This window comes from Oncorhynchus kisutch, linkage group LG4 (assembly GCF_002021735.2).
Source record: "Oncorhynchus kisutch isolate 150728-3 linkage group LG4, Okis_V2, whole genome shotgun sequence".
NCBI lineage: Eukaryota > Metazoa > Chordata > Actinopteri > Salmoniformes > Salmonidae > Oncorhynchus > Oncorhynchus kisutch.
The window spans coordinates 71,978,311-71,992,399 of NC_034177.2; the positions used below are offsets into that span (position 1 = coordinate 71,978,311).

A 14,089-nucleotide genomic window follows, 5' to 3' on the forward strand; every position below is an offset into this window, starting at 1 on the left:
TTCAGCTGACTGAGTGCTAAGGCTGCTCTGCTGTTTCTGTAGGTCAGTGTAGGCACGTATAGTAAGTGTAGACATGTAGGGGGCAACAAGGCTTGAGTCTCTCGTAGGTAACAGTAATATGGAGAGCTGCTGTTCTGAAAACCTACAATAAAGGCAGAATCTACTTGGACATTCAATTTTTTTAAATCAAGGATATATTTGAAATGGAATGTTTGTAGATCACTGTTAAAATGGGGATTGCATATGATTATGTTTAGGTAAAGACACAAAGCCGACTGGAGACCCAATGCTGAAGATGTGATTTCCACAGTGCTAACACAACATTCTCTTTCTTAGCTCAGTGAGAACACTGTATTTGTTCTCCTGTCTGGGAAAATGGCTTCAGTCACGCCATTTTCCTGACATCATCTTTCCTTAATGTCTGTCGAGGAACAAGAGCTATGCACAGTGTGTCATCACAGCTCGTCGCGAGCCCACTGAACTCCAGATAGTCTCACTCTAGCGCTGGATACCAAACAGCCCAACAGCAGATAGCACACTGCTTGCTGTCAACTAGCACTGCCAGAAATGAGTTTAAATGGTATTATCTATAATATATGGGAGCCTTTTCTATTCTTTTCTTATATTAATGGTGATGACAGCCTCCATTCCTTATAGAGAGGGAGGATCATTATTGGAAATGAGTCCATGTTGATTGAATTATTGGGATGTTTGAAAGTTAATTCCATGAGGGGTGATGATTATGTTTAGTAAACAAAATTGTACTCTGACAAGAGCAATTTAGGATTAAGCAAAATCTAGGAAGAGATACTACCACTACTTTACAGTAATATACAGTGCTGTGAAAAAGTATTTCCCCCTTTTTGCATATTTTCGATACTGAATGTTATCAGATCTTCAACAAAAACCTAATATTGGATAAATGGAAGCTGAGCTTACAAATAACAAAAAAAATATATACTTATTTTATTTAAATGAACAAAGATCTGCAACACCCAATTACCCTGTTTGAAAAAGTAATTAGCCCCTTACACTCAATGACTGGTTGTGCCACCTTTAGGTGCAATGACTGCAACCCTTACTGCAACTCTTACTGTAGTTGTTGATCAGTCTCTCACATCGCTGTGAAGGAATTTTGGCCCACTCCTGCATGCAGAACTATTTTAACTCAGCGACATTTGTGGGTTTTCAAGCATGAACTGCTCGTTTCAAGTCCTACCACAACATTTTAATTGGGATTAGGTCTGGACTTTGACGAGGCCATTCCAAAACTTCAAATTTGTTGATTTTTAACAATTTTCATGTACATTTGATTGGGTGCTTTGGATCATTGTATTGCTGCATGACCCAGCGGTGCTTCAGCTTCAGCTCAAAGATGGATGGCCTGAAATTATCCTGTAGAATTCTCTTTCGCCTAAAATGACATACCCAAATCTAACTGCCTGTAGCTCAGGACCTGAAGCAAGGATATGTAGATTCTTGATACCATTTGAAAGTAAACACTGAAGTTTGTGGAAATGTTAAATTAATGTAGGAGAATATAATACATTAGATCTGGTAAAAGAACAGAGTATTTTTTGTACCATCATCTTTGAAATGCAAGAGAAAGGCCATAATGTATTATGCCAGCCCAGGCACAATTTAGATTTTGGCCACTATATGTTTTAGAGTGATTCAATGAACCATTGCATTTCTGTTCAAAATGTTGTATCAAGACTACCCAAATGTGCCTAATTGGTATATTAATAACTTTTCATGTTCAAAACTGTGCACTCTCCTCAAAAAATAGCATGGTATTCTTTCACTGTTATAGCTGCTGTACATTGGACAGTGCAGTTAGATTAACAATAATTTAAGCTTTCTGACAATATCAGATGTGTCTATGTCCTGGGAAATGTTCTTGTTACTTACAACCTCATGCTAATCACATTAGCCTACGTTAGCTCAACAGTCCCACTAGGGACCCACCAATCCTGTAGAGGTTTTAAGGCAAGTCATCCAGGTCCTGAAGCAACAAAGCATCCCAAACCATCACACTACCACCACCATGCTTGACTGTTGGTATGAGGTTCTTACTGTGGAATGCAGTGTTTGGTTTTCGCCAGGCATAATGGGGACCCATGTCGCCCAAAACGTTGACTGAAGTTTGCCAAAAAGCATCGGGAAGCACCTGGATGATCACCAATACTCTTGGAAGAACGTTCTATGGACAGATGAGTCAAAAGTATAACTTTTTGGGCGAAAGTATAACTTTTCATGCTTGAAAACCCACAAAGCAGTTCTGCATGCAAGAGTGGGCCAAATTTCCTCCACAGCGATGTGAGCGACTGATCAACAACTACAGGAAGTATTTCGTTGCAGTCATTGCAGCTAAAGGTGGCACAACCAGTTAGAGTGTAAGGGGGCAGTTACCTTTTCACAAAGGGGAATTGGGTGTTTCATAAATTTGTTAACTAAATAAATAAAATAATTTAATTTGTTATTTGTAAACTCAGGTTCCTTTATCTAATATTAGGTTTTGGTTGATGATCTGATAACATTCAGTATAAACAAATATTAAAAAACTGAAAATCAGAAAGGGGGCAAATACACTACATGATCAAATGTATGTGGACACCTGCTCGTCGAACATCGCATTCCAACATCATGGGCATTCAATTTATAAAGCTTTTTTTTTACATCAGCAGATGTCACAAAGTGCTATACAGAAACCTAGCCTAAATCTCCAAACAGCAAGTAATGCAGATGTAGAAGCACAGTGGCTAGGAGAAACTCCCTTGAAAGGCAGAAACCTAGGAAGGAACCTAGTGAGGAACCAGGCTCTGAGAGGTGGCCAGTTCTTTTCTGGCTGTACCGGGGGAGATAAGAGTACATGGACATTTAAGGCCAGAATTTGTTCAAGATCTTGAATCTAGAGGTCGACCGATTAATCGGAATGGCCGATTAATTAGGGCCGATTTCAAGTTTTCATAACAATCGGAAATCTGTATTTTTGGACACCGATTTGGCCAATCTTTTTTTTTTTACACCTTTATTTAATCTTTATTTAACTAGGCAAGTCAGTTAAAAACACATTCTTATTTTCAATGACGGCCTAGGAACGGTAGGTTAACTGCCTTGTTCAGGGGCAGAACGACAGATTTTTACCTTGTCAGTTCGGAGATTCAATCTTGCAACCTTACAGTTAACTAGTCCAATGCTCTAACCACCTGCCTCACGAGGAGCCTGCCTGTTACGCAAATGCAGTAAGCCAAGGTAAGTTGCTAGCTAGCATTAAACTTATTTTATAAAAAACTATCAATCAATCATAATCACTAGTTAACTACACATGGTTGATGATATTACTAGTTTATCTAGCATGTCCTGCGTTGCATTTAATCGATGTGGTACGTATTCGCGAAAAAGGACTGTCGTTGCTCCAATGTGTACCTATCTATAAACATCAATGCCTTTCTTAAAATCAATACACAGAAGTATATATTTTTAAACCTGCATATTTAGCTAAAAGAAATCCAGGTTCGCAGGCAATATTAACCCGTTGAAATTGTGTGACTTCTCTTGCGTTCATTGCACGCAAAGTCAGTGTATATGCAACAGTTTGGGCCGCCTGGTTCGTTGAAAACTAATTTGCCTGAATTTGACGTAATTATGACATAACATTGAAGTTTGTGCAATGTAACAGGAATATTTAGACTTATGGATGCCACCCATTAGATAAAATACGTAACGGTTTCGTATTTCACTGAAAGAATAAACGTCTTGTTTGAGATGATAGTTTCCGGATTCGACCATGTTAATAACCTAAGGCTCGTATTTCGGTGTGTTATTATGTTATAAATAAGTCTATGATTTGATAGAGCAGTCTGACTGAGCGATGGTAGGCACCAGCAGGCTCGTAAGCATTCATTCAAACATTCAAACATTTTGCCAGCAGCTCTTTGCTGTGCTTCAAGCATTGCACTGTTTATGACTTCAAGCCTATCAACTCCCGAGATTAGGCTGGTGTAACCGATGTGAAATGGCTAGCTAGTTAGCGGATGAGGCCATTCTACTGACAATGTTTGTCTATGGAGATTTCATGGCTGTGTGCTCGATTTTATACACCTGTCAGCAACGGGTGTGGCTGAAATAGCCAAATCCACTAATTTGAAGGGGTGTCCACATAATTTTGTATATATAATGTATAATGACCTGAATCATAATATTTAGGGGTGCCATTATCTTTTTCTGACAAGAACTCACTGATTCATCTCATCATGCTGAGACTTAACATGCTGACGAGACCGGACACGTCAAGTGCGCGAGCGTCACAAAATACATGTAGAAATCCATGTTATTCAATTATTGCACCCACACCGCTCACGCGCCAACGAGCGTCTGCAATGCCAAGGGCTAAAATAGAACTCCTTTCTATTTCTGACGCAGATCGCGCTGAAAGTCCTGCCTCTCCCATCTCCTCATTGGTTTATAGAAGCAGGTACCCATGTGCCATCTCCTCATTGTCTTTCAATCACCCACGTGGGTATAACCAAACTGTTTTGCCGGTGGTTGTGGTAATACTATGAAAGTGTGGATGGATCACTATATAATTTCAAAGATGAAAACACCTGGAAGGAGGAGAGATGACTAGAAACGATTTGGTTGGCCATTTTCTGTGTGGATTAATTGTCGGAGTAGAGGACCTTGTGCTTTTCAGGTAAAATAACAACTCAATGTTTATGTCCCAAGACAAATTAGCTAGCAACAGCAAGCTAGCTAAATAGGACAAATTAGCTAGCAAGTGCAAGCTAACTAGCTAAATTGCCATACATGTTTAATGCTCTTCGACCTGTCCCCAAATTAATGTCATTGGTTCAGAGTTTGTTTTGATATTTTAACCTGCGTGTCATGATCTCTTTTGGTGTAGGGGGACAAAATAAATTTATGCACGATGGCGCATGCGTGCAGCCGGTTTGGGTTCCGTGTTAGGGTTTTAGTTCCCTTAACAGGCTTTTCATTCAGGAACTTCAGATAAAAAGGTTAGCTTGACCTTGTGAAATAAAAGGAGTGAACCTTTTTAAACATGCTTTGATCAAATTTAATTTGAAAATGTAAAACATACTTGAAATACAGCTAAATTAATTTATTTCCAAAAGGGGAAAGTTAGACAGCATATTCACTACAACGGGACTCATTGCAACATAACTGATCACTTGTAAAAACAACTCCACCAACCAACCTATTTGCCAGAATATACTCCTAATACCCTCTATTTCTGCTCTAAAAGTACAGTGGTTAGGTATACGATTGCATGTAGGAGCATACCGAATAGAGATGGCACTCAACCATGATAATATTCTGTATATACTGAACAATTCAAAAACGCCCATGCTGGTGTGCTCTACTGTATTAGAGAAAACCTTTTCTCAGGGCTTTGGATGAGCCTTAGCTAAGTGAGTCATTAACATCAGCAGTTCATGAATACAATAACCATGCCTTCCTGTATTGATATCTGTGTAGGAAGAGAGCCTAGTGATGTAACAGATCTTACTTAAATGGCAGGGGCAGCAATGTTGGTCTAGAAGACCCCTCAGGCTCATCTCATTTTACTGCCAATGTTTGGCTATGCAGATTGCATGTCAGCAACGGGTGTGGCTGAAATGGCCTTATCCACTATTTTGTGTAGTGTACTTTCTCACAGCACTGTAGTTATTTTCAGTTTAAAAAATTTGACTGCGCTCCTATCAATTTTAATCAGTTGACCAGCTCTCAAACTGGGTAAATCTTTAGATACTGGTAAAAAAAAACTTTACCTATACATTACAAAAATGTTCTTCAACTTTTCAAAATCTGTTGGATGGGAAACTTTTCCTGAATTAGTTTCAAGTGTTTGGGGTAAACCCATCAAACAGGGCATTTCAGAATAGATGCTTTGTTTTCCAGTGGTTCTCAAATTCCACTGTGGTGGCATTTCCTTTATGCTAACAGTGTAACTACGCAACCTTTCTAATCTCTCTCCATCTTTTTTCCATTGGAGTATTTTGGAATGATGGTGTGTGGGAAAGGTAGAGCAGTAGTACAAAAGTAACATCACCAAACAACCAACCTCACGCAAACACACACACCAGCACATACAATTTTAAATATTTAACCACCACTTGCTGTCATTAGTCAATTTGGGAAATTCATCAAAATGAATTGGAATAATATTTGGCAAGGAACGTCATTAACCCCCATAACACTTTCCCCTCTCCCTGTGAAACTTACCCAGTAGCTGGACCCCTCGTGTCAGTCCGTAGACATCTATGAGAGCCCAGAGTGTCTCGGAGGCATGGACCCCGCTGAAGAACAGCATGGGGCTGGAGCCATTGATGCGGTAAAACACACGACCCTTCTTGTCCACCCAGAAGGAGATGACATTACCCTCATTGGACAGCTCCTCGGGCAGGGCCTTGGCCCAGAAGCCATTCTGGGAGACCAGATCTGGGCAGGCGTACTTGGGCAGGTTGTCTGGGTTGATGCGGGACGGGTCCTTGGAGGTGAAGCCCAGACGCAGGGCTCCGCTCCAGCAGCACTGCTTCTTAGTGATCTGGAGGGGAACAGGTAATGGGTTTGTACAATTTTTTATTTATCCTTTATTTAACTAGGCAAGTCAGTTAAGAACAAATTATTATTTACAATGGCAGCCTAGGAACAGTGGGTTAACTGCCTTGTTCAGGGGCAAAACAACAGATTTTTACCTTATCAGCTTGGGGATTTGATCTAGTAACCTTTCAGTTACTGGCCCAACACACTAACCACTAGGCTACCTGCCACCCCAATTCAATTTTGATGAAGGGAGTTAAGCTGGTGAATGACCTAAAGTCCATTCCATTAGTTGTGTTAACCTAAGATTTACCAAAATACATTATGGTTGGCCATATGTTAAAACTTTTACAAACCAAATGGTAAACAACAACACAAATAAACACATATTGTATGTCTGTTTATCATCAGACGGGATATTCTTGTCTTGTCTCATTTAAAACCTCTATTTACACTTCTTTCACCATGCAAGATAACAGTGGCTCACATGGCAATGCTTCCCCTGCTCTTTCACTTGAGACATAGATGGACTGATAGGTGAAGTGGAAACTTTGGCTAAGCTGTTTTGGCCCACACAGAATCAGGGGAATAATGAAGGCAAAACACACAGTGAGTGAGAGAGACAGACAAACAAATAAATGGAAAACAGTTAGGCTAAAAGAAAGGAAGGAAAGACAGTGTGCTGATAACCATGGTCCACTGCCCAGTCTGTCCATACCTTGAGGCGGACCTGCTCGTACAGGGCAATGGACCGGTTGCTGAAGGTGATGGCATTGCAGAAGCTGGCCTGCCTCTTGACGGTCCTCTGGGCCACGTCCATGATGATCTGGGAGCCCTTGGCACTGGGGTGGAAGAGCAGGGGAAAAGAGGACAGGCTGCTCCCACACTGCAGGACGGGCAGACATTGCTTGGTGGGCTTATGGTGATAGCGGTGGGATGTGGTGGGGAAGGGGCCACCCAGAGAATCTGAAAAGGAGGAAGCATAGGGGGAGTTACTGTAGATATACGGATCTACAAAGAACATTACTATGGCATCCACTGTTTAAATATGCACAAAGCCAATATAACAATGCATTAGCAGCATTCACACAATCAATAAAAACTGCCTTTCCTCAATGTCGTGGCGATGACTGGGTGTACAGGTAACTGCCAAAATAAAGGAAACACCAACATAAAGTGTCTTAATAGGGCGTTGGGCACCACGAGCCAGAACAGCTTCAATGCACCTTGGCATAGATTCTACAAGTGTCTGGAACTCTATTGGAGGGATGCGACACCATTCGCACGTGAGAAATTCCATAATTTGGTGTTTTGTTGATGATGGTTGACAAACGGCCATAGCATATGGTTTACATCATTTTCATGCTCATCCTACCATTCAGTGACAACTCATGCCCTGTCCGGCATTTTTATACATTACCCTAAGCATGATGAGAGGTTAATTGCTTAATTAACTCAGAAACCACACCTGTGTGGAAGCACCTGCTTTAAATATACAGTTTAAGTCAGAAGTTTACATACACTTATGTTGGAGTCATTATAACTCGCTTTTCAAGCACCTCACAAATTTCTTGTTAGCAAACTATAGTTTGGGCAAGTCGGTTAGGACATCTACTTTGTGCACGACACAAGTAATTGTTCTGACAATTGTTAACAGACAGATTATTTCACTTATAATTCACTGTATCACAATTCCAGTGGGTCAGAAGTTTACATACACTAAGTTGACTGTGCCTTTAAACAGCTTGGAAAATTCCAGAAAATTATGTCATGGCTTAAGAAGCTTCTGATAGTCAAATTGGAGGTGTACCTGTGGATGTATTTCAAGGCCTACCTTTAAACTCAGTGCCTCTTTGCTTGACATCATGGCAAAATCAAAAGAAATCAGCCAAGACCTCAGAAAAAAAGTGTAGACCTTCACAAGTCTGGTTCATCCTTGGGAGCAATTTCCAAAAGCCTGAAGGTACCACGTACAAACAATTGTACGCAAGTATAAAAACCATGGGACCACGCAGCCATCATACCGCTCAGGCAGGAGATGCGTTCTGTCTCCTAGAGATGAACGTACTTTGGTGAGAAAAGTGCAAATCAATCCCAGAACAACAGCAAAGGACCTTGTGAAGATGCTGGAGGAAACAGGTACAAATGTATCTATATCCACAATAAAACAAGTCCAAGATTGACATAACCTGAAAGGCCGCTCAGCAAGGAAGAAGCCACTGCTCCAAAACAGCCATAAAAAAAACTGACTACGGTTTGCAACTGCACATGGGGACAAAGATCGTACTTTTTGGAGAAATGTCCTCTGGTCTGAAGAAACAAAATTAAAACTTTTTATTTTTATTTTTATTTCTCCTTTATTTAACCAGGTAGGCAAGTTGAGAACAAGTTCTCATTTACAACTGGCCAAGATAAAGCAAAGCAGTTCGACACATGTTTGGCCATAATGACTATCGTTATGTTTAAAGGAAATAGGGAGAGACTTGCAAGCCGATTAACACCATCCCAACCGTGAAGCACAGGGGTGGCAGCATCATGTTGTGGGGGTGCTTTGCTGCAGGAGGGACTGGTGCACTTCACAAAATAGATGGCATCATGAGGTAAGAAAATTATGTGGATATATTGAAGCAACATTCAGGAAGTTAAAGCTTGGTCACAAATGGGTCTTCCAAATGGAGAATGACCAGAAGCATACTTCCAAAGTTGTGGCAAAATTGCTTAAGGACAACAAAGTCAAGGTATTGGAGTGGCCATCACAAAGCCCTGACCTCAATCCTATAGAACATTTGGGGGCAGAAATGAAAAGGTGTGTGTGAGCAAGGCCTACAAAAAGGAGGCCTAGAAACCTGACTCAGTTAGGAATGGGCCAAAACTGGCCTGACTCTGTCAGGAATGGGCCAAAATTGTGGAAGGCTACCCGAAACGTTGGACCCAAGTTAAACAACTTAAAGGCAATGCTACCAGATACTAATTGAATGTATGTACACTTCTGACCCACTGGGAATGTGATGAAAGAAATAAAAGCTAAAATAAATAATTCTCTCTACTATTATTCTGACATTTCATTTTCTTAAAATAAAGTGGTGATCCTAACTGACCTAAGACAGGGAATTTTTACTAGGATTAAATGTCAGGAATTGTGAAAACTGAGTTTAAATGTAGTTGGCTAAGGTGTATGTAAACTTCTGACTTGAACTGTACTTCGTATCCCTCATTTCCATTATTACCTGTATGTTTCTTGAAGAACCATTTAACTCACTCTATTTTCAGAAATCCAACATCAAGTGCAAACAAAAAGATAGGTCTGTTAGTCATCTTGATTTTCTCCTTGGATGAAAATACATATTTTTTTAACTAGGCAAGTCAGTTAAGAACAAATTCTTATTTACAACGATGTCCTAGCAACAGTGGTTTAACTGTCTTACTCAGGGGCAGAACAACAGATTTTTACCTTGTCAGCTCTGGGATTCGATTTAGCAACCATTTTGGTTACTGGCCCAATGCTCTAACCACTAGGCTACCTGCCAACCTGAGATAAGAGCTGCTTGGTAACCAGAGAGAAATTGTACAGCTGCGAAAAACTCACAGAATTAGGTAATATCAGTAATTGGTAAACTCCTGTCACACCATTAATTTTTTTGTTGTTCCACATTTTGCCAATTTGGCACTGGTTTATTCGGATCCCCATTAGCTTTTGCCCAAGCAGCAGCTATTCTTCCTGGGGACCACACAAAAACGACAAGTAACAAAGCAAAACACTGATAGACAAGAAAAGTTACACAAATTTAGCAAAAATACAATGATATTCAAACAATACAACTAAAGAATAAGGTGTGTGTGTGTGTGTGTATCATTTCAGTCTCTATTGTGCCACGAGATGTTTTATCGATTGTTTTAAGGTAATTTAGCTGTTTGCTTCAGTGGAGATGGAAGGGAGTTCCGTGCAATTATGGCTCTGTATAATACTGTGCGTTGCCGTGAATTCATTTTGGACTTGGGACTGTGAAAAGACCCCTGGTGACATGTCTTGTTGGGTAAGTATGGGTGTCTGAGCTGTATGTTATATGATTATGCAGAAAATCTGGAATTTAACACAGTAATATTTCTAATGAAAACTAGAAGAGAAGCAGTTAATCTCTCGTCAACACTCAACTAGGAAAGACTGGCATGTTGTTGATGTTACTTTTGTATGTGCAGTTAAGGGCAAGGCGTGCTGCTCTGTTTTGAGCTAGGTCTTTCTTTGCTGCTCTTGACATTATTACCAGACAGTAATCAAGATGGGACAAGACCAGAGCCTGAACAACTAGTACAGTTGATTTGTGTCAAAAATGCAGAATATATTTTTAGAACAGATATACCTCTCCCCAGCAACTTTATTAATAGGTCTTGACCGTGATAATTGACCATACAATGTTATATCTAGGAGTTTAGCTTCCTCAGTTTGCTCAATGGTCACACCCTTTATGTACAACTCAAATAAATCTGAATTAGTCACATGCTTCATAAACAACAATGAATTGTTTACACACAGGCCCTTCCCAACAATGCAGATACAAATATATAAATAATAATAATAAATAAAAATATAAATAATAGAAAAGTAAAACACGTAATAAAAGTAATAATAAATACACAATGAGTAATGATAACTTAGTTATATACACAGCGTACAAGTACCGAGTCGATGTGCAAGGTAAGAGGTAGATATGTACATATAAGTAGGAATAAAGTGGATAAAAAACCATAGCAGCGGTGCATGTGATGAGTCCAAAAAGTTAGTTAAATAGTTAACCAAATAGCTACCTGGACTAAATATTTCTAAACAAATTCTAAATACTCTCCCGCCTCACCCAATGTGGCATGGATCTGTTTTTTTCTAAAGTATTTCTATTTACTTCGGATCTGGAATCCCTCAACTGAAGCTAGCCAGCTAACTACCTACCAGCTATCAGTTAGCAAAACATTGCTAGCGGTCATCAGCTAACCTTTAGCTCGGAAAGCTCTCGCCAGTTCGAACAACGTGACTCAAACCAGAGCATAACAAACCTATTTCTCTCCATATCCCCGGATTCATACCGCAAACTCCGAACATTTTCATCTGGATCTTCACAACTAGCTAACCGCAATCCCGGGTGACCACTCCTGGCTAGCGTTTCCATCCCAGAGCAAGCACCAATTAGCCTGAAGCTAGCACGGACAGGGCTCCTGTGCTACCACCGAAGCCCATTCCTGGGCTAAAATTTCCGGACCCCTTCTCCTGCCGGTACGGGGCACGGAACCCCGCCGATCCTCTACAACTGGAATACCGACATAATCTGCCCGAGGATTCCAACAGGCCCCTCAGGCGCAATGTCCGCTGAAGGCCCATTCTGCTAACCTGCTAGGCCTTCTAGCTACCTAGAGCTACTTGGAACCCTACTAACTCCACGACTGGTCTATCAACGTCACCGCACGAAGAGGCAAAAACAGACTTACCCCCATCGCAACGTCCCCCAAAGGCTAACTTGCTTGCCCCGGTCTGCTAACTGCTAGCCCCTGCTAACTGCTTGCTTGCTAACCCGGTCTGCTAACTGCTAGCTTGTTTAGCCCCGGTCTACTAACTTTTAGCATCGGCCTGCTAACTATCTGAATCGCCGTGTTTCCAGTCAGCCCAACCACTCACTGGACCCATATGTTCCCTTGGCTACGCATGCCTCTCTCTAATATCAATAAGCCTTGTCCATTCCTATCCTGGTTAGTGATTAGTGTCTTATTTCACTGTAGAGCCTCTAGCCCTGCTCAATATGCCTTAACCAACCATGTTGTTCCACCTCCTACATAAGCGATGACAACCCCTGGTTTAAACGTCTCTAGAGACTATATCTCTCTCATCATTACTCAATGCCTAGGTTTACCTCCAATGTACTCACATCCTACCTTACCTTTGTCTGTACACTATGCCTTGAATCTATGCTATCGTGCCCAGAAACCTGCTCCTTTTACTCTCTGTTCCGAACGTGCTAGACGGCCAGTTCGTATAGCATTTAGCCATACCCATATCCTACTTCTCCTCTGGACATGTAGAGGTTAATCCTGGTCCTGCAGTGCCTAGCTCCACTCCCACTCCGCAGGTGCTCTCATTTGTTGACTTCTGTAACCGTAAAAGCCTTGGTTTCATGCATGTTAACATTAGAAGCCTACTCCCTAAGTTTGTTTTACTCACTGCTTTAGCACACTCTGCCAACCAGGATGTCTTAGCCGTGTCTGAATCCTGGCTTAGGAAAACCACAAAAAAAATGAAATCTCCTTCGCTAACTATAACATTTTCCGCCAAGATAGAACTGCCAAAGAGGGCAGTGTTGCAATCTACTGCAAAGATAGCCTGCAGAGTTCTGTATTACTATCCAAGTGTGTACCCAAACAATTCGAGCTCTACTTCTAAAAATTCACAAATTTGCCACTTTGCTATAGACCTCCCTCTGCCCCCAGCTGTGCCCTCGATACCATATGTGAATTGATTGCCCCCCATCTATCTTCTGAGCTCGTGCTACTAGGTGTCCTAAACTGGGACATGCTTAACACCCCGGCCATTCTACAATCCAAGCTTGATGCCCTCAATCTCACACAAATGATCAATGAACCTACCAGGTACAACTCCAAATCTGTAAACACGGGCACCCTCATAGATGTCATCCGAACTAACTCGCCCTCCAAATACACCTTTGCTGTTTTCAATCAAGATCTCAGCGATCACTGCCTCATTGCCTGCATCCGTAATGGGTCTGCGACCAAACGACCACCCCTCATCACTATCAAACGCTCCCTAAAACACTTCTGCGAGCAAGCCTTTCTAATTGACCTGGCCGGGGTATCCTGGAATGACATTGATCTCATCCCGTCAGTAGATGATGCCTGGCTATACTTTAAAAGTGCCTTCCTCACCATCTTAATTAAGCATGCCCCATTCAAAAAATTTAGAACTAGGAATAGATATAGTCCTTGGTTCACTCCAGACCTGTCTGCACTTGACCAGCACAAAACATCCTGTGGCTTTCTGCATTAGCATCGAATAGCCCCCGTGATATGCAACTTTTCAGGGAAGTTAGGAACAAATATACACAGGCAGTTAGGAAAGCTAAGGCTAGCTTTTTCAAACAGAAATGTGCATCCTGTAGTACTAACTCAAAAAAGTTCTGGGACACTGTAAAGTCCATGGAGAATAAGAGCACCTCCTCACAGCTGCCCACTGCTCTGAGGCTAGGAAACACTGTCACCACCGATAAATCCACTATAATTGAGAATTTCAATAAGCATTTCTCTACGGCTGGCCATGCTTTCCTCCTGGCTACCCCTACCCCGGTCAACTGACCGGCACCGTCAACAGCAACCCGCCAAAGCCCCCACCATTTCTCCTGTACCCAAATCCAGATAGCTGATGTTCTGAAAGAGCTGCAAAATCTGGACCCCTACAAATCAGCCGGGCTAGACAATCTGGACCCTCTCTTTCTAAAATTATCTGCCGAAATTGTTGCAACCCCTATTAATA

The 14,089-nt window shown here is 41.4% G+C and overlaps 1 protein-coding gene across 1 annotated transcript in view; it reads right to left on the reverse strand.

The window, feature by feature from the left end:
* LOC109889958 (E3 ubiquitin-protein ligase NEURL1) overlaps positions 1–14,089 on the reverse strand; it is a 61,092-nt gene that overhangs the window by 38,567 nt on the left and 8,436 nt on the right. The window contains exons 2-3 of the mRNA XM_020481821.2: positions 7,283–7,530; positions 6,247–6,568 (exon numbers count right to left, since the gene is read on the reverse strand). Coding sequence (XP_020337410.1) covers positions 6,247–6,568; positions 7,283–7,530 — 570 coding nt within the window. The remainder of the gene's footprint in view (positions 1–6,246; positions 6,569–7,282; positions 7,531–14,089) is intronic.